The sequence below is a fragment of the Larus michahellis genome, chromosome 16 (assembly GCF_964199755.1).
Source record: "Larus michahellis chromosome 16, bLarMic1.1, whole genome shotgun sequence".
In the NCBI taxonomy this organism is placed as follows: domain Eukaryota; kingdom Metazoa; phylum Chordata; class Aves; order Charadriiformes; family Laridae; genus Larus; species Larus michahellis.
This window is the reverse complement of record NC_133911.1, coordinates 9,606,688-9,630,904: the sequence shown is the minus strand read 5'-3', so window position 1 is coordinate 9,630,904 and position 24,217 is coordinate 9,606,688. Positions and strand designations below refer to the sequence as shown.

The window sequence follows — 24,217 nt, the reverse complement described above, 5'->3', positions numbered from 1 at the left end:
GCAAGTCTTTGGCAAACTCCTTGGTGGTTCCACGTAGCTTCTGGAAGGCAGCGTACCACAGTCATGGTCTTAAGATTTTACAGAAGCTGGAGCTGGTTTTCAGAACCCAGAGTCAGTTGCTGCGGCTTGGTGGAACGGGATTTTTATAAAGAAGCAGGACAGAAGAACAGTTGCACGTGGTGCAGCTCCGTCGTCCTGACCCGTGCCGGCAGAGCTCTCACACCCCCGCATCCCCCGCAGCGGAGCCGCAGGCATGTCAGTGCTGGGCCTGGAGCTTTGTCAGCCCCGTGTCAGCCATCGGAAGGAGGGTACCTGGCTCTGTGTACCGGGAAGACCTTTGGTCATCACCAGGATGCATCTCCCGATGAGCCAGTACTCGGATAAGGCGGGTGGTCCAACGCGGTGTATCTGCAGGACTAACGTGGACACATTCCTACCAGTATGGCCAGTCCTGCCTCAGCCGTGGTATGGCCAGTGACTCCCCGCACGGTCCCACCGGACAGAGCACTCGTTGTTCATCATGTGTAACTGCAGAGAAATACCTCAAAACATAAACCAAATTTGTGCGATACATACAGCTCACTCTGTTTGGTCACTGAGGAACAATGCCACCATCTTGGTGGCCATGCTCATGAGCCTCAACTCCCTGGCACGTTTCTGAATGGATTTCCCTCGGGCTGAGGCCCCAGGAAGTCCCGTCAAGGGACCGCAGCATCGGCAGGAGCCTCAGCGCTCTCCTGTCCTCCCCTGCCTCGGATGGATCTTCATTGCACTTCATCTTGCTAGCTGCATAGCCTGCATCTGCTTTTCTCTGTATAATTTGCAACCAATAGGTTAAAGATTCTGATTACAAATCTATTCTCAAAAAACAAACAGCGAAAACAAAAGTCAACTCAGCTGTAGTACTCGGATGGAAATGATCAAATCCCAAACCAGACCTGCCAGGTTCTAAGTTTACTACGGCTCCTTTTACAGTCCACGTTTGAATTCTGGGCTGAGAAAAGGGAGAGTCAGCGTCTTCTTAAAACAGCACCTTAGAGTTTAACGAAGGGCTGGGAAGTGGAGCAAACAGTACCCCCCATACACACATTTGAGCCAATCATGCAAAACAAAGTCACGAAAAAGAGACCTTCTAGGAAGAAATCCGATGTTGCTAATCCCCAGCGCTGCCTGTCCAGAAAAAGGGCTGCTCCCTTCTTTAAACGCGCCAGTCCCTCGGCGCAGGAAGAAGTCCTGTTTCCAGGTGAACGATGCCAAATCCCAGAACTCCCCTACTGCCCAGGCCCGCTGAAGGAGGCCGGTCGCACAGAGGTCGGTATGCATTGACGCTCACTCCTACGGAGCCTTAGAGTATCTAAGATTGATATATATGGACAAATGGGCAGGTATAATATTACATTAAAATTAAAACACATGGCCATTTACTTTTCAGACTCTTCACACGGATTCCCCCCTCCTCCCTCTTTGGAGGAGGAGGAGTCTCTTAGCACAGAGAAGGTTTGCAGTTTCCCGATGGGATGAGAAAACATACGTGGCAAAGGTATTATACATTCCCCAGACATCACCCAATTCATAGTCGTAACCGGACAAAACCCCACCGAACCCAGAGAGCTTAGTCTGTCCCTTGAGCTAATCGGTATCTAGCAGCAGTTTTGACCAGTCGGCCTCTTCCAGCCCCGGCTGCCCCTGACATGGCAATTCCTCGTCCCTGTTCCGGCAGGCGGCCGGGCAGCCCTTCAGCCTGAGCAGCAGCAGTTCGGGGGAGCTCTGCCCAGCCTCCCGGCCAGGGTCCGGCTCGCCCGCCCGCCCGCGCAGCACCAGCACGCGCCCCACTCCCCTAGTCCAGGAAGCGCCTGCGCGAGCCCGTCCGGGAACGGTTCGAACGGCGAATGTCAAACTTGGAGTCCCGGCACTTCTGGCATATGTAGACCTCTGGGACGTTCGACTTGCGGATTTTGGCGCAGGAGAGGTGGATCCAGGTGTGGCACTCGTTACACTCGATCATCGGCCGCCCGGCGAAAGGCTTCATGCAGAAGCAAGTGACTAGGTCCCACGAATCGTCATCTGCAAAGCCAAACAGCAAGGTGTGTTTTTGACAGCCAGCGCCTCTCACCCGCACCGGGAATTTACTCTCCTTTTGCACTACGTTAAGTACCTGGGTTTCAAAGGCAGGCACTTGGCTGATTCTTCCACATCTTAAGTGAAACTAGTCTCTCCTGCACAGGAAGAGACTCTCAGCAGTACATGAGAGGCCATAATCCAGGAGAGAAGAACCAGCTGCTGCTCTAAAGCCACAGCTTTTCACTCAGTTTATTGCAAAAGCAGCCAACCAACCCCCTCCTTCCCCCCAAAAACCCAACCACTGTTAATTCTGCCCAGGCAGCACACTTTGCCATTATCCTCATGCTACAAGTAAAGTACCAAAGCGATCGGCAACAGCACCATCGCGTCCACCTGGCTAACCCTCCTTGGACAGCCAGGCCACCTACCTGAGTCCACCATGATGTCCTCGTCATCGCCGGTACCATCCTCATCCCGAAAGACCACCTGCTTGCCCTGCCGAATGACCGTTCGCTTGCCCACGCTCTGGATCTCCACCGTCTGCTCGGCCGTCACGGCAGGGTAGGAGACGCTGGAAGGGGTGTCAGAGTCCCACACCGAGCAGTGCTCGGCCGCAGACTGAGTGTCGCCCTCAGACGAGGGGCTCATCGGTGTCTCTACATAAGAGTCCTCCCCCTCCAGCTCCAGTAGCTTCTCCTCGTAGTCCTCCTCTGCAGACACCTCCGTTTCCCTCCTCTTCAGCTTTTTCTTCTTCCTGATCTTATCGATTTGCTTTCGCTCTGGCAGGAAGTTGCCGGGTTTTGCCCGCTGGAACAGGGAACTGTAGGGTTTCGCTCGCTTAAGCTGACTAAAGTTCTTTCTGTTCTTGGCGGGCAGGGAAACGGAAGAGGGGATGTCATTGAATCGCGGATCCCAGCTATCGCTGTCAATGGTGCCTCCGGTGCTGTTGGGGGGGCTGGGGCTGTTCCTCAGTGGCGGTTCCTGGAAAACGCCGAGGAAGCGGATAAAAGCATTAATTCGGACTGACTCGCGTGCGGGCGGAGGCGCTGCGCCCGTTCCCCTGAGGCGCTGCCTCGCAGGGCCCATCTCGCCCGGGCTCCCGCTCTCCCCGGGCCGCCGGGGGGGGGAGTCTCCGGCGGCACAGAGCCGCGGACGGAGCTGCCCGGGGTGCGGGGGAGGTGGCGGGAGAGATTGCGGGATCCCCACCGTTCCTCGCCCCGCCCGAAACGCGGCCACCCACCCACCCACCCCGTGGCTCGCAGCCGCCCCCGGCCGCCGGAGTTCCCCCTTTTGTCTCGGGGACTCGTCGCGGAGGCGGCTGATCTTACAAAAGCCCCGGTGCGGCCGCCGGGTGCCCGGTGCCCGCTCACCTCCTGCGGGTAGGGGATGTAGCCGGCGTAGGCCAGGACGAAGGTGCAGAACTTGTTGAAGTCTTCCACGGTGCGGTGCCGGCGGGCGGCGGGGGAGAAGTCCTGCGGGGGAAGGGGGGGTCAGCGGCGGCCGCGGGGCCGGGCATGGCGGGGGGGCGGGGGGAGGCGCCGCCGCTCCCTGCAGCCGGCCCCGCCCGCCGCCGCTCCCCGCGCCGCCCCACCCCCACCCCCCGCGGCGGTACCGGGCAGCGCCGCCCCCCCGCCCCTCACCCCCCCCCCCACCCCAAAGCACCCCCCGACCGCACCCCCGGTCTCGGTACCGGGCCCGCCGGTGGGCCGCCCCCCGCCGCAGGACACGGCGGGGCGCGCCGCCGCCATTCCTCACCCCGGCCCGCCGCGCTTGGGCGGCATAAGATGGCCCCGGCCCCACGGGGGGGGCGGCGGAGGGAAACGGCACCGGGGAGCGGGCACCGCCGGCCGGGCCGGCCCGGGCCGGGCCGGTCGGCGGGAGACGCCCCCCCGCCCCGACCCAGGTCCCCGGCTCACCTCCGGGGCGAACGGGGAGGCGCAGGAGTCGGAGTCCATGTCCCGGCGCGGGAGGCGGAGGCGGGGTCGGGACGGCAGCGGCAACCGGGCAGCGCCGACACCCGCGAACCGCTCGGTACCGGCGGGAGGCGGCGAAGGGGCGGCCGCCCGCGCGGGGGATGCTGGGAGCGGTAGTCCTCCTTCGCGGGGCCTGCCGGGAGCTGTAGTCCGTCCGCGCGGGGGCCGCTGGGAGCCGTAGTCCGGGCCTGCGCGGTGGCTGGCGCGGGGGCCGCCGGGAGCGGCGGTCGGGGCAGGGCCGCTGGAGGGCGAGGCCGGGGTGGCGGCGAGCGGAGCGGGGAGCGGCGGGGAGCAGCGGTGAGCCCGGGGGCACCGGGGCGGCGGGGAGCGGGTCCTGCCGCAGAGTTGTAGTGGGCCCTGGGGGGACGGGGAGGTGTACCGCGGGGCAGGGCCCGGCCGGCGGTGGCGGGGAGGGCAGGGCGGCCGCCTCTCACCAGCCCCGGCCCCGAGCTCGCCGCGCTCCGCTGGGACACGGCGCACCGGCACGTGGAACCGCCACGCCCGCAGGGCGATGGCTGCGCCCGGCCGCGGCCTGGGCCCCCGAGCGGGGCCCGGAGCGGCAGTCTCGGGCCCGGGCACCGGCCCCCCCTCACACCGCTCCCGCGCCTCCCCGTCTGGCAGGGCCCCAACCGTAACCGCGGTTCATATTCTCCGTGGAGGAGTCCCGTATCGCACCCGCACGCGCTCTGCTGAGTATGGCGCGGGCTACGTGGGACCGTTGCATCCAGAAAGGCTGAAAAGGCAACGAGTTTAGTACAGAAGAATTTTATTGCTATGGCATTTATTTGACTGGAAGTGATTACTGAGCAAGCTGGATGTGAGCGGGGACAGGGAGGTCTGGCAGGACACCAGCCGTAACGCTTCCAGACCAAGCACGGGAGGTCTTCAGAGGTACTTAGCCAAGCCTTGCCTTCGATAAGGGGCAGCACGGCAGAGCCAGGGGGCTCAGAGAGAGCGGCTGCTGGGAACACCCGCCTCCGCACCTCGCTTTTCAGGAAAGACCTCCTCAAATAGCGGTGGGGCTGCTCCCCTGGGCACCCTGTCCAAGAGACACGGCGCCCGGGGGCTTAGGCGCAACGTTCACAGAGCTATCGGGTTTACAGAGCTCTGCCTGGCTCTTGTGAGGCTGCCTTAATCCTGGGAAACTTCAACACGGGCTTCTTAAAAATATAATTAGACTAAGCAGGGAAGGCTGCTGGCAGTGCCAGCACGTTATGCAACTGACGCTCCTCTGTGACGGGGGAAGGAGGATGTTTTCGAGGGCTGTTTAGTTTATCCCGCTTCCCAGCCAGAGGACGTTTTTCCCTGACCTAACCCACCTTTTTCTTTCTGTTTTTTTTTCCTGTGTTTTTTTTCTTGCTTTTTTCTTTTTTTTTTTTCTCTCTGTCCTGCAAGCTGCTCTCAGGGCTGAATCCCAAGGGGCTCAGCGCAGGGTGTGACACAGCGTGTGTTCTCCCACAGGCACGATATGGCGGCGAGCACCGGCAGCGGCGGCGGTGGGACGGCGGCAGCGGCGACGGGGGAGCCAGCGCACGCGGTGTCGCTGCTGCGGGGGCTGAGCGCGCTGCGGGCGGAGCGGAGCCTGCTGGACGTGACGGTGGTGGCAGGCGGCCGGGAGTTTGGGGCGCACCGTGCTGTCCTGGCCGCTGCCTCTGGCTACTTCCGCGCCATGTTCGGCGGGGCGCTGCGGGAGGCGCGGGCCGAGCGGGTGCGGCTGCACGGCGTGGAGCCCGAGTGCCTGGCGCGACTCCTCGACTTTGCCTACACCGGCCGGGTGGGCGGGTTGGGCCCCGACATCGCTGAGCGCCTGCTGCGCGCCGCTGACCTGCTGCAGTTCCCCGCCGTCAAGGAGGCCTGTGGCGCCTGGCTAGCGCGCCAGCTGGAGCCCGCCAATGCCCTGGACATGCAGGACTTCGCCGAGGCCTTCGCCTGCCCGGCACTGGCAGCTGCTGCCCACCGCTTCGTCCTGCGGCACGTGGGTGAGCTGGGCGCCCAGCTGGAGCGGCTGCCACTGCCGCGCCTCCTCTCCTACCTGCGGGACGACGGGCTCTGCGTCCCCAAGGAGGAGGCCGCCTTCCAGCTGGCGCTGCGCTGGGTACGTGCTGACCCTGCTGCCCGTGCCCCGCTGCTGCCGCAGCTCCTGGCCCACGTCCGCCTGCCCTTCGTGCGCCGCTTCTACCTGCTGGCTCACGTGGAGGGTGAGCCGCTGGTGGCCCGCTGCCCGCCCTGCCTGCGCCTCCTGCGTGAGGCACGCGACTTCCAGGCCGCCCGCCTCGACCGCCACGACCGGGGGCCCTGTGCCCACATGCGGCCCCGGCCCTCCACCGGCCTGGCCGAGATCCTTGTCCTCGTCGGTGGCTGCGACCGTGACTGCGACGAGCTCGTCACCGTTGACTGCTACAACCCACGCACTGGCCACTGGCGCTACCTGGCCGAGTTCCCCGAGCACCTGGGTGGGGGCTACAGCGTCGCTGCCCTGGGCAACGACATCTACGTCACCGGTAAGGCGTGGGGAGCACAAAAGCACTAGTGTTGAGATTTCCATTGAAAATACATGGGTTCTAGCAGGGAAACTTGGCTTTTCTCAGGGTGGCAGAGAGTCTGAAGCTCTGCTCGGGTCAGTACAACTGCAGCCTGAAGACAGGCATAGGGACTCCTGGAGTCGGTGCTGGATTTAGCAGCTGGTCTCAGTCCAGGAGGTATTTTGTCATGACTAATGCTCCCGAGCACGTGGGCAGAAGTCACAGATCTTGTACTGGTGGAACTTTCTAACCGCTTGCTCTGGGAATAGTAGTGACTTGAGAGGGTTTTGAATTTCTGGCTGTGAAGAAGGTGCTTGGGTTCAGAGCCCCATGAATCACAAGCCAAGCGTGTGCTTGAGGCCGAGGTGTGTCAGAAAGCCCCCGGTTCCCCACCCAGCCAGTGCCTGTGAGTCACAGTACCTTCCCCAGCACGAATCCTGCCTCCTCACAGTCCACTGGGGCTATAATTACTTCTGTCAAGGTGACACAGATGTGTAAATTTGGCTGTTAATCTGCATGCAGATGCCTCCTTTGAACTACGTCCCTGTAGCTGGAGTGGCCGCCCTGTGGCAGCCGTAACACACCAAGGCCTGGGAAACCAGGCGCCGCAGAACAGCTTGCTCTGGGTGTGCGGGACGTGCTGACAAAGATTTGAAGGGCAGGTCAAATGCAGGTGAACAGAAAACTGTTCATTCTCTAGTCAGTGAGCAGAAAACAAAGCTCTGCTTTAAGGGCAGAGTTGTAAAAATGACGGGCTACCACACCGCTCGATTGTGTGGATGCCCTTGCGTCCCATGGGAGCTTTCAGGAGCAATCCCAGGCGGGTCTGGGGGCAGCGATACGGCCGAGAGCCCTCTGCTCCGGCGAGGCTGCTGCTGGCGGGGATCTTCGGTCCTTCTGCTTAGTGTCAGTGTCGTGGGGCGGGCAGGGGGGGTTGGAAGGTTTCCGTGCTGCCGGCAGTAACGCTGCCTTGGCAGCCAGGCGCTGGTGAGTGTTAGTCTCCACTACGTCACGGCAGCTTCTGGATACTGACAGAGTGGGGGTTGCAAAATGGGGAAGAAAACGGTTATTTGGAAGGATGGAGGTAGTCGAACCTGGGAGAGTCAGTTTGAGTCGTGGCTGAGTACAGTCTAGGAACAACATGGGAGAAATGCTTCCTGGCTTGCTGGGAAAGAAACAGTTCTGTTAAGATCCTCACAGCGCACACCACTGTGGTCCCCCAGTAGCGTGTGGGGGAATTTTCATAATGTACAGCCCTGGGAAGCAGAAAAGCGCGTGTGGGTGTTAAGGAGGGGTAGCTGGAAGACACAACAAAGATCCCGAGCCGAGCCCTCTCCTCCATCGCCCCGTAGTTCTTCCCTTTGTGAAACCACACTGTGAAATGTGGTGTGCTGTGCTGCAGGAGGATCGGACGGGTCGAGGCTGTACGACTGCGTCTGGAGGTACAATTCCAGCGTGAACGAGTGGACGGAGGTGTCTCCCATGCTGAAAGCCAGAGAATACCACAGCTCCACGGTCCTGGACGGGCTGCTGTACGTGATCGCCTCCGACAGCACGGAGCGCTACGACCACTCGGTGGACAGCTGGGAGGCTCTGCAGCCCATGCTGTACCCCATGGACAACTGCTCCACCACCTCGTGCCGCGGCAAGCTGTTCGCCATCGGCTCCCTGGCTGGCAAAGAGTCCATGGTGATGCAGTGCTACGACCCCGACAGCGACCTCTGGTCCCTTGTGAACTGCGGCCACCTGCCCCCCTGGTCCTTCGCCCCGAAGACCGTCACTGTCAACGGCCTCATGTATTTCATAAGGTGAGTTAGGGGGGTGATCGCCTCCCTCCCCGCGTCCCCTCTGGGCAAGCCCAGGGCTTCCCCGGGAAGGCGTGCGGATTTTGCAGGTGGTCGTAGGAGAGCACTGCGTTGGGAAAGCACGGCAGTGCTTCCTCTGCTGGTGCAGGTGGGTCTAAACCCCCACACCTCTCTCCTTTACTTCTTTTGTAGCTAGCCCTCAAAGAACTACGCTTAAAATTGCATAAAAATGTCTGAATCTAAACCCACGGGCTGGGGAATAGCCAGGTGTAAATCCGGCTGAAGTCAGCAGCGCTGCTTGGAAATAGACTTCTCAGTTTTCTTGGCTTCTGGTTCAACCCCCCTTGTTGCTATAAATAAGCGAGTAAGCTCCAAGAAAATGTTAAACTGTAGCGCGGGAGAGGACATCCTCCGTCTCAGCAGAGATAAGAGGACTGAAGATGAAATGATTGGTCACTATTTTTAAGCGCCTTTCCAAATTGGGACTTAATTACCCATCTGAAGCTGTCCTGGTGGCGCAAATACTTCAGTTATCCACTTAATTAAAAATAAACTGAAAGGCATGCTAGCGCTGCAGCATTTCATCTTGTTGTGTTGACTTTGAGCAAACATAGACTTCTGTGATGGCCTCCAGACACTTTTCTTTTTTTAATCTCCTCTTGGCGTTGCATAAAGCAGCAACTTCTACCCAAGTCCTTTTATTTGATTCCGTTGGGTTCAGCCGAGTGTCGTGGTCCCTGGCAGCTGTTTGCAGGTAGCGCTTTGAGGCACCTGCTTCTCAGTAAATACTGGCAGGGGCGGTGTAGCTATTTGGCTGCTTGTTGCGAGCTGATTCTATAGTTTTTCCTTTTTCTTATCCATTTTAAAATACTGATGATTGACGCTTCAGGATTTCTGATTGCTTATGCACCTGCAGGAGTTAATGAGGAGATTTTCGGCGTCAGGTTTCTCCCCTCATTTCACGTGCTGCGCGTGGACTGCTGCTCTGTATAAAGCTGTAAGAGAACTGTTGAAGGACAGAGGAGCAGGTTATGAATAAAAATTGCAAACTCATTTTTTGGTTAGTTTTAATAGCTCAGACTAAAGCTTCTGACTGACGATTCCCTCTAGCGGGCCTAGTTTTGTAACTGTAAATCCAGCGTGGCGCTGAGGCTTTGGTCTTCAGCTGTGTCCTTCTTAGAGCTGCCCCTGGGACGGGACGGAGGTGCCGGCCTGGCTGTCGCCAGCGCCTGGAGCTGCCCCTCGTTTCCCTCCAGCCCATCGGGGGCTTCGGCTTCAGACTCGCAGGCGTTTTCCGCTGCTGCTGTTGGTTACGGGAAGCGTGGGCAGCAGCGGTTCTTTCAGGCTTGGCAGCAGCGTTTAAGTCCCAAGGCAGGTACCAGCTCTGGGTTCGGAGGGAGAAAGGTGGGTGTCAGCGCAGCGCCCTGGGGCTTGGAGCGCCTGCTTACACGTGCCCACGGAAAAGGTGTTTTGTTCAGGTGAACAGCCGTTCAGTTCCAGGTACATCGCAAAAGTAGCTCAGACTCAAGAAACTGGTTTTAAAGCGTGTCCAGAGTGTGACCAGAAAGTCCCAGGGCACACGCCTCGGCTTTGCCGCAGGCTCAGACAGATTTCTGACGAAATGTCGTGCTGAGCAGACAACTGCTGTTGTAGGTGAGATTCCTCCTTTATTTTCACTCCCTCCCCTGCTCGGATTCATGTCAGCAATGGATAGCGATCCCTCGTCACTCGCACAGTGCGTGGCAGCGTGCGATGTCACAATAGATACAAAGACAATAAAATATTCCTTGCAGCCTTTTGAATCCGTCTGTAACAGGACTGTCTTGGAGTGACCGGCTGCCCTGACCTTGTCCTCTTCGCATTCTTGTGTCAGCAGCGCACGTTTCCGCGTCGCAAACGTCCCTCGCCTGTCACTGTCGCCCTCCGTCTTGTGAGTGGAGCGGGTGGGAGAAGCCTTGGGGGATTACGCTGCCCTCGCCAGCTCTTCTCTCAGCTCCTCCGGCCCAGCTAGATTTGGCGTTGGCGTCTGCATCAAGACCTGCGCCTTTGTGCAGGAACCCTTTGGTCTCCGATATATGTAGTGGCTCTGGAGCAGAAGTGCTCACTGCAGCGTTTCAGGCTGTTGAATGTTTCAGGCTTCACAAGGCAGGAGGTTTTCAAAACGCAGAAGAGTAATTTTGTGTTATCTCCCACAGAGATGACTCGGCTGAAGTGGATGTTTACAATCCAGCGAAGAACGAGTGGGATAAAATCCCTGCCATGCTTCAGGTAGGATGCGTACCAGCCTACTGGATGCCTTTCAAGTGTTAAAAATTGGCTTCATTTCCCTTTAGAAAACCAGGCGCTCTTTAGGTTGTAACCCCTTGCCCATGGAGTGCACTGAAGTGTATCACACTGGAAGGAAGAATCCTGGGCTGTGGTTGCGTGGGCGGGTGTTCAGCCCAGCACGGAAGAAAATTCTGTCTCCTCCCGGTGTTTGGGCAGCGCTGGTTCGGAGCCAGAGGCAGCCGCTGCTGGGCGCCGAGTCCCGTCCAAGGGAGCAGTTGCAGGACGGTACCCGACAGCTTTATCGTGTGCCTCGTTGGAAACCCCTCCTTTCTGATTGCTGTGTATGTTTATTTTTAAATTGTAGGTTCACGTTGGGGGGAGCGTGGCTGTGCTCGGCGGGAAGCTCTATGTCTCTGGTGGCTACGATAACACGTTTGAACTCTCGGACGTCCTGGAGGCCTACGACCCTGAGACGCGCACGTGGAGCGTGGTGGGACGACTGCCCGAGCCCATCTTCTGGCACGGCAGCGTCAGCATATTCCGGCAGTTCATGCCGGAAACCACACAGGAGGACGACGGCATCACGCTGGACAACACCATCAACTTGAACAGGCAGCGTCAAAACCTTCACGACCAGAACCTTAACGAGCTTCGTTAGCAGGGGAAAGTGCTGACCCCTGGCTCGACGCGAGTTCGTTATCCAGAACCAGTGTTGCTTTGAGAGAAGGCAGTGGCAAACCGGTGCTTGGAAACACAAACGTACTGATGATAGAGGGAGTGAAAACTGCGTGTTTGACGTGCTGCTGCGGAACCGCAGCCGGCAGAGAGCGAGGCCCCCGCTGTGGCGTCCCTCGGCCCTTCCCTGGGGTGGGAGAAGGCGCCGCGCTGCCCACAGAGGAGACCCGAGGGGTGAACTCTGAGGAAAGCGATTGCCTTGAACGTCACCGCAGCATCGCAGCTTACGGCTTTCGGTCAGGCAGCTTTTGCTGGGAGCTCCTTCACCCCCTAATGCTTCGTTTGCCACCAAACTCCTTCCTTCAGTTTCTTTTTCGGGAGGGGTCTGTCTGGTAGGACAGGTCTGGACCCCACTTCTGTTCAGTGCCTGGGAGGAAGACGGACGTCCTGTGCTCGTCTTCCTCTGCGTGGTTAGAGGTTAGAGCTCTTCCCAGGAGAGCTGGAGCCCTGTTCGGGGTGAGGCTCATACGAGAACGTGGGCCTTCGGTTCCCGTTCGTGCCTTCTGAAGGGACGGGCGTCCTGCAGCAGGGAGCTCCCCGAGGCTGCGTTATGAAGCTTCACCTTTCCCTTTGTCTGAACGTCAGTTCTTCCTGTATTTCGGTGGGGTTTTTTAAGTTGCAGCATTGAAACGTTTGCAGGTATTTGTTTTACAGCCCTTCCTAGCACAGCACTTTTTCCTTCTAAGAAGAAACACCCTTATTTATCTTGAATCCCATTCTCACAGCTAGATTGTTTGCATTTCTGATCACCCCGGCTGTGCCGTCCTGTAAGGGGAAGGGGGGAGCGAGTTCCCCCCTTAGCTGGCCCGAGGGGTGACTCCTGGGGCCGCTCTCGCCTCCCGCTGCGGCGGGGCAGAACCAGGCAGAAAAAGCTGCTGCGTGTGGCGAGGGCTGTTTGCGGTGGGTTCTGTGCCGAGCTCTCGGCCAGCGCGCTGGGTTGGGCAGATCGACCCCCTGCAGCAAGGGCTGGTTTTTATTTCTTCACTGTTTTAAAGGAGCTAAGTTGGCGTTGTACTAGTTTAGAAAAAAAAAAAAAACAAAAAACAAAAAACAAACAACTGTTACCGGGAAAGGTGAGCACAGCTTCCTTGGGAGATTCACCACAGGCTTGCGGAATTGCTGGCGGTGCTTAGATACCCGGACGCAGAATCGCTTCCAAATGCGTCACCTCGTGTGCAGGAACCCACCAGGCCGTCGGAGGGGTCTCGTGCCTGTCGTGCCTCCGGTTTGCAGCAGCTCTTGGGGAAAGGCCACTGAGATGTTCTAGTGAAGGTGTAGGAATTAGCCAGAGTGTTGCGGATTGAAAGGTAGTTATTTTAGGGTTTGTTTTTTTTTTCTTCTTTTTGTTTGAGGTTTGCTGGTTTTTTTGGCCTGTAGATTTGCCTTTATACTCGCCCAAGTGACCTAGCTGGCTTGGGCTGTGGTTCCTCTCTCTACCGTAGCTGAAGAGAAGCTGTGAGCAGTTCACTCACGGAACGTTTCTTGAACAAGCAAAGAGCTAAAACTGCAGCACGGCGCACCCAAGAATGAGCGTCGCGCCTGCAGGAACACTGTAAAGTGTGACAAGGGCTGAAGTGTTGGCTGGATGCATTTGCTTTTTCCATCTTTTGTTTTTAACCAGCAGGAAAAGAATTTGAATTTAAACTTGTTTGAGAGACGGAATGCCCGTATACTTGATCGCACGCCTTCTGGCTTGCCCTTGGGTTGAGTAGTGTCAGAGCCCCATCTCCACATCAGCGTCTTCACAGCTTTAGAGAAGTCTGGTTTGCCTTGAACGCTGGTTTGTGCCGCGCTGCTCAGCCGTGGAACTCGGGAGAGCTGCTCCTGAAACCTGGGCTGTTCTCCAGGTCTGACTTTGACAGTGCCTTGAACCGGCCGCGCGCGGGCGGAGGGGCTGGCCCGGCCGCCGCAGCCTCTCGCTTCAGAAGTGAAAACCCTCCCTGGCGCTGTCGCGGGCGGGAGGGAACGCGGGGGCCTGCGATTCGGGGCGGCCTCTTCCTTTCCGCGAGTTACGGCCGTGTCCCACCACACCGACGCGCGAGGCCGAAGCAGCCCGTCCGTGCCGTGCCTGGGCAGAGACGGCGTGTGCCACGCAGCTGAACTGGCGTTGCAGCCCCAAGTATTTATGCCGAACTATAAATAGCACACACACTCCGTCTCATGCTGTAGCGCTCGCTGCTGGACCCGCCACCCCCAACCTCCCCAACAGTTATGGATCTGTATTTATTTTTTGTAAAATTCATTGTGTCCGAGTCCTTGAGTACAGTTTAAATACCATCCTTTGAAACAAAGGCATTTTACATTTACAGATAATGTATTTTTATTCTCATAGGTTGTTTTTAAATTTACTTGCAGCAGTCAAGTTCAATAAAACATGTGACATAAATCTCTCTGTCCTTGAGGGGAACACTCCTGCAGCACGCTTTTACTACAACATTTGTCGTTCTAGGCCTGCGCTACGTTTAAACCAGGGACTTTCTGCCTCTCGGTGAGTAAAAGAGGGGAAGGGGAGCGAGCACGGCTGCGATTTTGGGGCACATGGGTCCCCTCGGTGATCTTCCCCCGCCCCGGGAATACCCAGGAAACAGCATCAATATCGCAGCAACCCTGGGCCGCGTTACTTCAGGCAAATATAAATCCCCACACCTAAAACAAGCTTAGAGCGTCGTCCAGCCCTTGAGATAATATGTTTCAAGTTAAGTAACGGTTAAATTAGTTCAACGGTGAGACGATACGGGTCATACCCACCTTTAATGTGGCAAAGAAACAGCAAGTAGCTGTTAAGTTGCCACTGTGAGTAGCTTCACATTTGTTTCTTCGTTTGAGACCTGACTGTAACTTCATTTCCCTGCAGCCTGGGGCGGGAGCTTTGTGGGGAAGGGGCGGATGCACGACTGGAAAGAAGAAACGTGGCACAGAGTGGCTCCAGCCTAATGCTTTATTGTGTTTTGGTAGGAGGGACGCGCGCAGGCGGTCGCGCTATGTTTCACAGTCTTCGGGAATTGTCGTTGTTATAATTAGCGACTGCTCAATCACATCCGCCGTAGAGAAGTTCTCGTTGGAGCAGAGTCTCTGCACGGGGATCTCCTCGGGCAGGGAGCCGCGGGACAGGGACTCCACGATCACCTCGGCCGAGCCCACCTCCAGCTCCGGGGGCTGCAGGGCCACCACCACGGCCTTCTCGTCCTCGATGATCAGATTCCGCAGCTTCCGCTGCCGGGGGTTGTAGTTCTCCACCCGGTCGTGAATCTCCATGTGGCGCCTCAAGTGAGCCTGCAAAAGGAAGAGGGAGGACGGGTGGCGCGGTGAGGGCCGGCGCCGCAGCTGCGCGGGGTCCCTGGTGCCGGGGGAGGCCTCACCTGCCGCGTGAACTTGTAGCCGCACTCGGTGCATTCGAACTTCCTCACGCCCTTGTGCCGGCGGACGTGGACGCGCAGCTGCTCGACAGCTGAGAAGGGAAGCCAGAGCCCGTTGGCGGTGGCACGGCATCGTACACGCTCGCAGTGATGCTGACCCGCGCCCCGGCAAGGACGGCACCTTCTAGAGCGCCGTGTGAAAGCTCGAGCCTCGGCCGTTACCTTTGAAGGTTTTCCCGCAGATCTGGCAGAAGTGGGGCCTCCCCTCCTGGTGCCGGCTGGCGATGTGCCTCAGCAGCGGCCCCTTCTCCGTGAAGCGCTGGTCGCAGAACTCGCAGCTGAAGGGCCGCTCCCCGGTGTGGGTCCGGTTGTGCTTGTCGAGGCTCGCTGCCGGTCGCGGGGGAGAGAGGGGGAGAGCCGCGGGTCAGGGGTGCGGCACGCGTGCGCCCCCGTCCCGGGGCAGGTATGAGCCGTGCCGCAGCGAAGACCACACGCGCACAGTGCAGGTTAGGGCTAGGAAGGCTTAGGAGCAGCACAAGCAGCAGCCTGCTCATCCAGGCTAACCATTTCTGGGGAAAACTCATCAATTTCTTCCTCTTTTGTGCTGCAAAGGTAATGGTGATGATAGGAATGTGCCTTCCTCAGCGTTAGCAGGCGCTCGTGAGAGCGTGGCTTTGCTCCCCAGGGAAGCAGGTCGGAGAAGGCAGGTTTCGCAGCGCGGCTGCTCTCTGCAGGTCCCGGCTGCCGGAGCGCAGTGCTCGGCACTCCCAGCCCCGGGGGATACCTTGCGTCCTGAAGGTCTTGCCGCAGAGGTGGCACTGGAAGGGCTTCTCGCCGGTGTGCGTGCGCAGGTGCATGTTGAGGTTGGCTTTCTGCGTGAAGGCGTGGTGGCAGAACTCGCACACGTAGGGCCGCTCGTTCCTGTGGGCAGGGGAAACGTTACCTTCATCTCGGCCCCTCCGTTAGCTGCTGCTCCGCGCCCAAAGTCCTTGTAATTAAATCCTGCCACAGCCCATCTCAAACTGAAGTATTTTGGAGGCCCACAAATGCTTTTCTGCACGCGCGGTCTCCCGAGCTGATGCCTCCCTCCCCTTGGGTGTTATAACCAGCCCAGCAAACACAACGCTAAGGACGAGTGTGGCGAGCTGGCGCACACTTGCCACTTCAAGGACACGGATTAGCCAGGCTGATGAGCTTCAGCCATCGCCTGTATTACTACAGTCACACACTCGGAGGAAGTGCCAACTGTCTGCGCTGCCTTTGGAACGGAGAAAAGCAGAATGCTGGCTGGCACCTCACCAGACTTCTGGCAGAAGTTTGAGCCCAGCACCTTGGGAAAGGGGGTGCTTGCTGCCCTCCAGCCAGCTCCTCTCCCCAGCACCTCCCAGCCGGGCCCCTGGGGAAGGAAGTGCAGCCAAGGTGAGGTAGGGGAGGCCACGGGTCACCTCATACCTGTGCTTGGCCTTGATGTGCATCTGCAGGCCGTTGCGACTCGAGGCCCTGTGCCCGCACTCCTCGCAGACAAACAGCTTCTCTCCCCGGTGCTTGAAGGCCTCGTGCAGGCGCAGCTCTGTCCGAGACAGAAAGCACTTGGAGCAGGTTGAGCACTGCAAGGCCACAGGAGAGCGCGGGGTTAGGCAGCTCGCCCGGGCATGGTTCGCAGCGTACGCCCGCAGCAGACCCGCTCGCCGCCCAAAATGCATCCCTCTGCCTGCCGCTGCTGCCCTGGAGCCCTCCCGCGGCAGCACCCCCAGCTCCGAGACGCACAATGGGATGAGGCAGCCCGACGAAGGCGAAATGCTGGTCAGTACTTGGGTCTATCAGCCAAAGAAATGATGATGGCGGATCCAAAAAATCTATTTCCAGCAGCTCTGTAACTCCCTGCCTCACTGAACAGAGACAGACAGGACAATGGGTGCCATTCTCTAGGCCAGGCCTGGGCGCAAGACAATTCCCTCCCAAAAGCCCGCTGCCGCCCGCCCGCTCCCCTTACTGCGTGGGGCTTCGGCGCGCCGTGCAGCTTTATCATGTGGCTCTGCAGGTCCTTCTTCTGCATGAACTGCTGGGCACAGGAGGAGCACTGAAAGGCAGGAGAGCAGGGTCAGCTTCCAGCTGCCCCCCCAGACAGCGATTTCGGTGCGAGGAGAGGACCGGCACACGCCAGCACAAGGGGCTGGGGAGCGCCATTCTGATGCGGAACACGAATCACAGGTAAAGCCACAGAAAGCACGGGCTTTGGTGCCTCCGTGGAACACGTTCCGGCTCAGAAATGGGGAACGATGCTCCCTCAGTGGGCTGCCGCAGGCCGGGGAAGGGAGCTGGTGCGCTTGGCTCCCCCACGGGGCCCAGCCAGGCTCAACCCCTCCTCCTCCTCCGCGCCAGCCTCCAGCAGCCGTTTGTAGGGATGCTGCTGACCTTGTACGGCATCTCCCCCGTGTGCGACACCATGTGCAGCCGCAGCTCCATTCGCCGCTTGAACACCTCCTGGCAGACCGAACACGTGAAAACCTGCAAGAGATCGGGGAGGCATCAGCTTCCGCAGGACCAAGAGTCTGACACGAAGCCCGCAGCTCAGACCAGAGCCTGGCACTCAGGCACTGGGACCTACGAATTTTAACCTGCGCCCACAGCGATCTGGATCTTCTACAGTACAAAGAATATCTTTGTGCTTGAAAACAGACAAAATGAGAGTTGTCTGGTAAATCAGAAAAAAGCTGCTGCAATCCCCAGCAGACCTGGGGGGGGTCCTGGCTGCGGTACACGTGCTGCGCAGTGGTGATGAGGGTGGGGTTTTTTGGTAGCCAAGCGTGACGTGGACTGTGGCTGGCAAAAGGCTCTAATTTTGCTCCTGCAAAAAAGCACCCACTTTCCAGACCACTGGTGGCAGCTTCCCCCGCATACCTGCTCGGATCGGTTCATGCAATTTCTGGCTTCATGTTCCAGGAGATTCTCTTTTCTAAAATAACACTTGCCACATTTGGAACATTCAAATGGCTTTTCTCCAGTGTGTTTCCTAGGGGGAATACAAATGGAGAGCATCCATCACTGCCAGCCTGACATCAGAGAGGCACAAACAGGCCCGGCGAGGACACTGGGAAGGACCAGGCAGCTTTTACATGCCCCCAGCCCAATTATTCAGTCACCCAAAAGCTGCCTTTTATGCCAGCTTTGCTGATCCATCGCAGCGCAGTCAAGCTGTTGGTGCCCACTGTGCTCTGCAAAACCTCCATTTCGCAGGGCTACGGTTCGCCCTGCGCAGACGAGCGCAGCTGGAGCTCATGCCCTCTCTGCAGGCACCCGCTTTGCTCTCAGTGATCAGCCCCGAAGCCCCGCACAGCACCCGGCCACGCTGCTGCGCTCCCCGCAACCCAGGCCCACGCCCCCACAGCCCATGCTGATTTGGAAACCCCAGAAGGATGATTTGCCATCATCCATCCGCATCCAGCGTGTCCCCTGAAGGAGCCCCTCAACGCCTTCTCTTTGAGCCAGGCTGGACCCCCGCCCCGTGAGCAGAAGCCCAGGACAGTCATCGTGGGTACTGGAGACACATGAACCCCCCCATCTCGCAGCAGCCCTGCCCCGGGGGGCAGAGGGGACCTCCCTTTCCGTCCCCGGGGGGCATCAGGGTGGCGAGAGCTGACGTTTGCCCACCCCCCATGGAGGAGCGGGCAGGAGGGGGACGAGCCCCGTGGGGCAGCACGGCACGGGTCCCGACACGCGAATGCAAGGGGAAGGAAAAGTCGGAGCGTTTACCTGTTGTGCACTTTAAGGTAATATTTGCTGAGGAAGGTTTTATGACATGTGGGGCACTCAACCGGCACCGCTGTACCTTTTCTGCTCCCCGGTGTCCCCACCGCCCCCGCGCTGCCGGGCGCTTTCCCCGGGGAGGGGTTCTTTTTGCTCCGGAGGGCCTTTTTCTCGGGAAGGGACTCGCCGTCGCTGTCCCCCCGCCCGCCGTCGCCCGCCGCCGCCTCCTCCGGGGCCGGGGGGGTGGCCTGCGAGGGAACAGGCGGCCGTCACCGCGCCTCCCCCGCCGGGCGGCCGACACCCCCAAACCCCGCCCGCTCCCGCCCCGTCCCCCTCACGCACCGCCTGCCCGCCGGGCTGTAGGGGCGCCGCGGCCGCGATGTCGGCCCCCTCCGGGCGGCTGGGGGCGGCGGCGGCGCGGCGGGGCCGCTGGCGGGGGCCGGCGGGGCGGAAGGCCCGGCAGAGCGCCACGGCGTCGGGCACGCCCAGCTGCTCGGCGGCGGCCAGGAGGCGGGCGCGGTTATGGGCGGTGAGCGCCAGGCGGCCGGTGTAGAAGAAGTCGAGGAGGAGCTGGAAGGTGTCGGCCAGGCCCTCGGGCAGCGCCACCGGCCCGCCGGGCCCACGGGCGCGGAAGAAGCGGGAGCAGCTGGCCAGCACCGGCCAGTGGGCGCGGAACTCCCGCCCGCCCACGCCCAGCGTCGCGTCGCAGAACTGCCCCGCCGCGCGCTGCCGGTTCAGCTCCCGCAGGACGCGGACACTGTGCGCCGCCGCCGCCGCCATGGCCGCGCCGCTACCGGACCCTGCCGCCCGCTGCCATCTTGGTAGCGCGCCGGATATGGCGTCAGCCCGCGACGGCTGTCGGCGCGCCGGAAGTGACGCACGGGCGCGGCGGCCGGGAAGGAACAGGGGGCGCCTCGGGGCCCGGCGGCGGCGGCAGGGCCGGGCCCCACGTCCCTGGCGGGTCAGGCGTCGGCCAGGCGCCGCGTGTAGCGCTGAATCGCCATCTGGAAGTGCTCGGGCGTGTTGAGGTGCGGCCGCAGCAGGATGATGAAGGCCTTTGGGAGGAAGTAGCCGCCCAGCAGCGCGCCCAGCGTGCAGAGGGAGCTCAGCACCCGGACCGCCGCCGCCACCTGGCCGCGCAGGGCGCCCTGCGTGCAGAGGACGGTGGCGGAGCAGGCGAGCTGCAGGAGCAGGCTGCAGGTCAGGCACTTGGCCTCGTTGTAGCTGGCGGGCAGGTCTTTGCCCGCGTAGCTGAGGGCGAAGCAGCAGGCGCTGAGCAGCACGGTGTAGGCGCTGGCGGCGGTCTGGCTGGCCGAGGCGATCGGGCCGCACTCCAGCACCACCCGCTCAGCCCAGGCGCCGTAGTCCCGGCGCGGCACCGAGGGGCTGGCGGCCTCCGCGGCCAGGCAAAGCACCGCCTGGGCCGCCGTGCTGGTGGCGATGAAGAGCACCGGTCCCTTGCGCCGCTGCCAGGCCTCGTAGAGGGCCGGCCAGCGCACGTTCAGCTTGAAAATGCAGATGATCTGGAAGGAGCGCGTTGCCACACAGGAGAGGAAGACGGTGAAGCAGATGGCTAAGAGGGGGAGCCGCAGCAGGCATGTGGGCCAGGTGGGCTCCCCAAAGTGGCAGAAGAGGCTGCTGCAGGCACAGGCCAGAGAGCCCAGCATGAGGAAACACATCTTCCCACCTGCAGACTTGACCACTGGCGTGGAGGCGTTCAGGGCGAAGAGGACGGCCAGCCCTGCCATGAGCAGCATGAGGAGGATGGTGGGGGTCAGCAGTGCCCAGGAGATGGGGTCGGACCAGGACAGAAACTCGATGGTCCGGTTGAAGCAAGCTTCACTCCTCATTGGGGCCCACTCATCTAGCCTGCAGGACTGGCAGTTGTAGAGGTCTGCGGAGGACACAAGCCCAGGTGGTGACAGAGGCACCTTGCACACCATGGACCCCGGTAAGAGATCTGCCACAGTGCAGCACCCTGCCCTTACAGCCCTGTGGGCTCTCTGCGAGAGCTGCCCACTCCTTGCGTCCTACTCCTTCCCCTTGGGTGCTTCGAAACCTTGGGGCACAGAGGGGGCTCTCTTACCAAAAGACCCCCTCCCAAGAGTCCCCCTAGCAGACTTCCCAAAAGTCCATCGCTTGGGTTGAGAGGTGTGACGCCGGCAGGAGCTCAGCTGAGCGAGCAGAAGCTGAGGGACGTGTGGGCTAGGGGTGCGAAGAGGTTTGTGCCTCCAGCAGTAACCTGCGAAGGCCAGGGAGGGTCTGCAGCAGCCTCCCTTCTGCAGGCTGGGGTACGGGACAGTAACGTTTGGGGGCTCCCTGCTCCTGCTGTTACCCAGAGCTGGCAGTTTCTGCTCCCGTCAGCCCAAGTGTGGGCTAAGACTGCCCTGAGTGACCAGCTGCCAGCAAGGGGTTTTTCATTGTGACTGTGAGACAGGAGATTCCTGCTGCCTGCCTTGGGCAGGCCACATTTCCATATGCCAGCTGCTGGTGACCGTGTGGTGTGGAAGCCTCGAGTGCCATCTGGGGCACAAAGGCAACCACCGGGTTGAATTTCCCTCCCGGAGGATGCGGTGCAGGAAACTGCTGTCGGGCCGGATGTCCCTTGTGCCCTGGCCACAGGAGAAGGGGCTCTGTTGGCGCTGCCTTCGCTGTCTGTTAGGGCCCACCTGTGGGCAGCGCTCCCCGGAAAGTGCAGGGCATGGGCTTTGCATACCCACGGGTAGGCAAATGGGGGAGTCAGATCGACTGCGTTCAGGTGAGGTTTTTACTGACCACAGGGAGGAAGAGAGAGTGGGAGGGAAGAGGCTGGGGGAACAGTGAGGTGGAAGCAAGGAGCTGATGGGAGGAGGAGGCAGGGTGCGGGCAGGGGAGCCAAGCGGGAAGGAAGGGGAGGGCGCAGCCCCCCGGGGCGTACTGACCCGATCTGTTCAGGAAGGTCCCTGCCGGACAGGCCACGCAGCTGAAGCAGCATCGGTGGCGGCTCCGCTGCAGCCGCTTCTCCCCAGGTTGACAGGCCTCGGAGCACACTGAGGTGGGAGCCTGTCGGGAATGCATGAGGGTCAGGCAGGCGAGCGGGGCGGGCAGCAGGACACCTCGCTGAGCGCCAGGCCCAGGCCTGGCAGCGTTTGGGCAGCTTGCTGCCGACTTTCAGGACAGACCGTGGGCAGGAGCCAAGAGTTCACCACATTGTGGTTCTTACAGAGGTGGTAGGAAAATGAGACTGTCTAAAGGTAAAAGCCTTTCTGGTTTGGTTCATGTGCCCTGCTTTTCTGCTTTTTTTTTTTTTTTTTTTTTTTGGAAGGATGAAAGCTAATCCCCAGAACACAGATCACACACCCCCCCCCAATACCACCTCTGTCTGCCCTCATTTCTGTCCTGCTGTGGGGAAGTACCCCAGAACTTGTGGTGTTGGGGATGCAGCTGGCTCAGCAGTAAGCAATAAATAAGATGTGGATGCAGAACGGTACCTGGCGATCTTTTGTGTGCCACAGGATTTTGCCCTGGTCAATGCTCAGGCTGTCAGGGTTCACACTGAAAGTCCCTACCACATTGAAAGACCAGCTTGGGCCACTCCAGTTCCACATGATGATGTTGTAGCCTTTACGAATGTCCCCGTTGGCATCAAAAGATATGTGGCTCTTGTACAGGGTGAAATTTACTTGCTTGATTTTTTGTAGGAGCTGTAAAACAAGAATAAGAGAAGAGCCCTTCCCGATGATGAAACTCCCACTGACAAGTGCCCTGTCTTGGGAGGGAGATGTGCTATAGGGAGGGCCCCTTCTCTGCTCTGGCTTCTCTTTGCAACCCCCAACAGCTAGCATACGCCTAGCTGCAGGAAATCCCTTCCAGGTTTCTGTGAGGGGCTGGCAGTAGAGGGACAGAAGTGATCTAGGTCAGGGATCTGGGTCTGGGTCTAGGTCCAGGGTGCTTTGCCTGTGACGGGCGGCTGAAGCCCACAGGGCTCTTCAGCTGGGACACAAGCCTTTCAGAGGGACAGAAAACCCCTAGGCACAAGGGGAAAATCCTTCCCCGTGAGGACATATCCTCGTGTATCCTCTTCCATAAGGAATATCCTTCTTCCTGTTGCTCTTACCTGCCAGGGATAGACTGTGCCTTTGCTGCACACCCCCGAGGCGCAGCCCAGCAGGTCGTGGAGGCCGTGGGCCACGGTGTACACGGCTGAGTACACGTTGAAGGAGGCTTGGGCATCGTACATGTCGGGGACAGTGGCAAGCAAGCGGCAGCCAGTGCAGCGCTGGGTGCAGTCCAGCTGGGCGTTCCCTCCGATTCCCCCGCCTGCCTCCGTCCTGCCAGTACATTCGGCTGCAGCACTGTCCTCTGCTGCCTTCCAAGCCTCAAAGCGCTGCAGCATTGCGGACTCTATCTTCTCAACTGACATCCCAATCACCGAGCCAATACTCTGGATGCCAGGCACCTGCCAGATTGTTCGGGCTAACGACCAGTCTTCGGAGCCCACCCACACCATGCCCGTGATGTTCCTCTGGACCACCACCTCAAAGAAAGGGTGGACACTTCGTCTGTTGGCGAAGACAACAGTGACATTGACCCTGATGTCCTTGAGGATTCTGACCAGGTTGTGGAGCTCTGGGCTATTGGCATCTTTGTTGATGGGGATGATGCCTCGGTAGGCAACGCACACGTCGCTTGCGGTCAGCAGCTTGTAGAGGGCGTTCAAGCCATCCCTGCCGTAGGCGTTGTCACTGCCCAGCAGCGCAACCCAAGTCCACCCAAACCGCTGCAGCAGCAGGAAGATGGCCTTCACTTGCTGCCTGTCGCTGGGAATGGTGCGCAGGAACGAGGGGTAGAACCGCTTCAGGCTCAGTGTCTCCAAGGTGGCTTCATAGCTAATCTGCAAAGGGAGACAGGAGAAGGGGGGTTGCGCTCTCCCAGGCAGCGGCACCCCAGGAGCTACCGGCACAGGCAGCCCATCTTCTCCTGAAGAGACTTGGGGCTGTGCAGGCAGCAGACCCAGAGCTAAATGTGCTGCTGCCAGAGAAACTTTTGGAGGACAGCAAAGCAGCAAAATTCCTGCCTGCCAGCTGGGAAGAGCAGGGAGGGGCTGCAGTTCCAGCTCAGCCTGGCTCCTCAGCTCCGAGCCCATCCTCCCTCCAACCATTACTCCTCGGGAGCCCTTTTCTCTATCTGCCGGGGGAGCTGCGCTTACCTCTGGGACGAGGAAGACGCCGAGGATGGCCGCTGTGGTGAGGGCCAGCCGGGTGCTGTCGGGCCCGATGACGGCCACCACCTCGGGCTCGTAACGGTGGAAGGTGGGGAGCACCTCGACCTGCCGGCCGCCTTTCCGTATGAGGGTGCACAGCGTGGCGTGCAGGTTGGCGGCCTCCGAGCAAGTGTCGTGGATGTCGTAGCCCAAGGTGATGTTGGGGAGGAGGCTGCTGGAGTTGTTGATCTCCTCCACGGCGAAGCGCATGGCCTGGGACAGGCAGTAGCCGTGGCTCTTGAAGGCGTCGGCGCTGCGTGAAGGCAAAAGCGGTTGTCAGGGAGGAAAAAACGCGGGTTTTGGGGGGAAACAGGGCGGTGAGGGGTACTCACCGGTCGCAGCCGTGCACCAGCGGGCGGGCGGCGGCCCGCGGCGGCGAGGTGTGGATGGGGAAGAGGCCGGCCAGGCGGTAGTGGCCGCGGCCGGTGCCGCCGGCGGCGGCGGCGCAGAGGCAGAGCAGGGCGGGCAGCAGCATGGCGGGGCGGCGCCGGGCGGCGGGCGGCGCCTC

The 24,217-nt window shown here is 60.1% G+C and overlaps 4 protein-coding genes across 6 annotated transcripts; 1 reads left to right on the top strand and 3 right to left on the bottom strand.

The window, feature by feature from the left end:
- Positions 1 to 1,398: 1,398 nt before the first annotated feature.
- Positions 1,399 to 4,194, bottom strand: PHF13 (PHD finger protein 13). Its single transcript, XM_074560716.1, has 4 exons — positions 3,978 to 4,194; positions 3,432 to 3,533; positions 2,490 to 3,042; positions 1,399 to 2,064 (listed from the first exon to the last, which is right to left on the bottom strand). Exons 1-4 carry the CDS (start codon positions 4,014 to 4,016, stop codon positions 1,838 to 1,840), a joined length of 921 nt encoding a protein of 306 aa, XP_074416817.1. The 5' UTR covers positions 4,017 to 4,194; the 3' UTR covers positions 1,399 to 1,837.
- Positions 4,195 to 4,254: 60 nt separating this feature from the next.
- KLHL21 (kelch like family member 21) lies at positions 4,255 to 13,750 on the top strand. Of its 3 annotated transcripts, XM_074560711.1 has the most exons (6): positions 4,283 to 4,331; positions 4,656 to 4,925; positions 5,496 to 6,535; positions 7,959 to 8,364; positions 10,557 to 10,629; positions 10,994 to 13,750. In XM_074560711.1, the coding sequence occupies exons 3-6, from the start codon at positions 5,503 to 5,505 to the stop codon at positions 11,285 to 11,287; spliced, it is 1,806 nt and encodes a 601-aa protein (XP_074416812.1). In that variant the 5' UTR covers positions 4,283 to 4,331; positions 4,656 to 4,925; positions 5,496 to 5,502; the 3' UTR covers positions 11,288 to 13,750. The 3 variants fall into 3 exon arrangements, with proteins under 3 accessions (XP_074416811.1, XP_074416812.1, XP_074416813.1); XM_074560710.1 differs by lacking the exon at positions 4,656 to 4,925 and having other exon boundaries at positions 4,255 to 4,331; XM_074560712.1 differs by lacking the exon at positions 4,283 to 4,331 and having other exon boundaries at positions 4,710 to 4,782.
- A 534-nt stretch (positions 13,751 to 14,284) lies between these two features.
- Positions 14,285 to 19,331, bottom strand: ZBTB48 (zinc finger and BTB domain containing 48). The gene is made up of 10 exons (XM_074560709.1): positions 18,810 to 19,331; positions 18,474 to 18,715; positions 17,622 to 17,733; positions 17,136 to 17,228; positions 16,714 to 16,800; positions 16,173 to 16,327; positions 15,505 to 15,641; positions 14,943 to 15,107; positions 14,724 to 14,812; positions 14,285 to 14,637 (listed from the first exon to the last, which is right to left on the bottom strand). The coding sequence occupies exons 1-10, from the start codon at positions 19,245 to 19,247 to the stop codon at positions 14,344 to 14,346; spliced, it is 1,812 nt and encodes a 603-aa protein (XP_074416810.1). The 5' UTR covers positions 19,248 to 19,331; the 3' UTR covers positions 14,285 to 14,343.
- TAS1R1 (taste 1 receptor member 1) lies at positions 19,302 to 24,184 on the bottom strand. The gene is made up of 6 exons (XM_074560707.1): positions 24,042 to 24,184; positions 23,656 to 23,962; positions 22,564 to 23,340; positions 21,938 to 22,150; positions 21,389 to 21,509; positions 19,302 to 20,361 (listed from the first exon to the last, which is right to left on the bottom strand). The coding sequence occupies exons 1-6, from the start codon at positions 24,182 to 24,184 to the stop codon at positions 19,430 to 19,432; spliced, it is 2,493 nt and encodes an 830-aa protein (XP_074416808.1). The 3' UTR covers positions 19,302 to 19,429.
- Between the last annotated feature and the right edge of the window lie 33 nt (positions 24,185 to 24,217).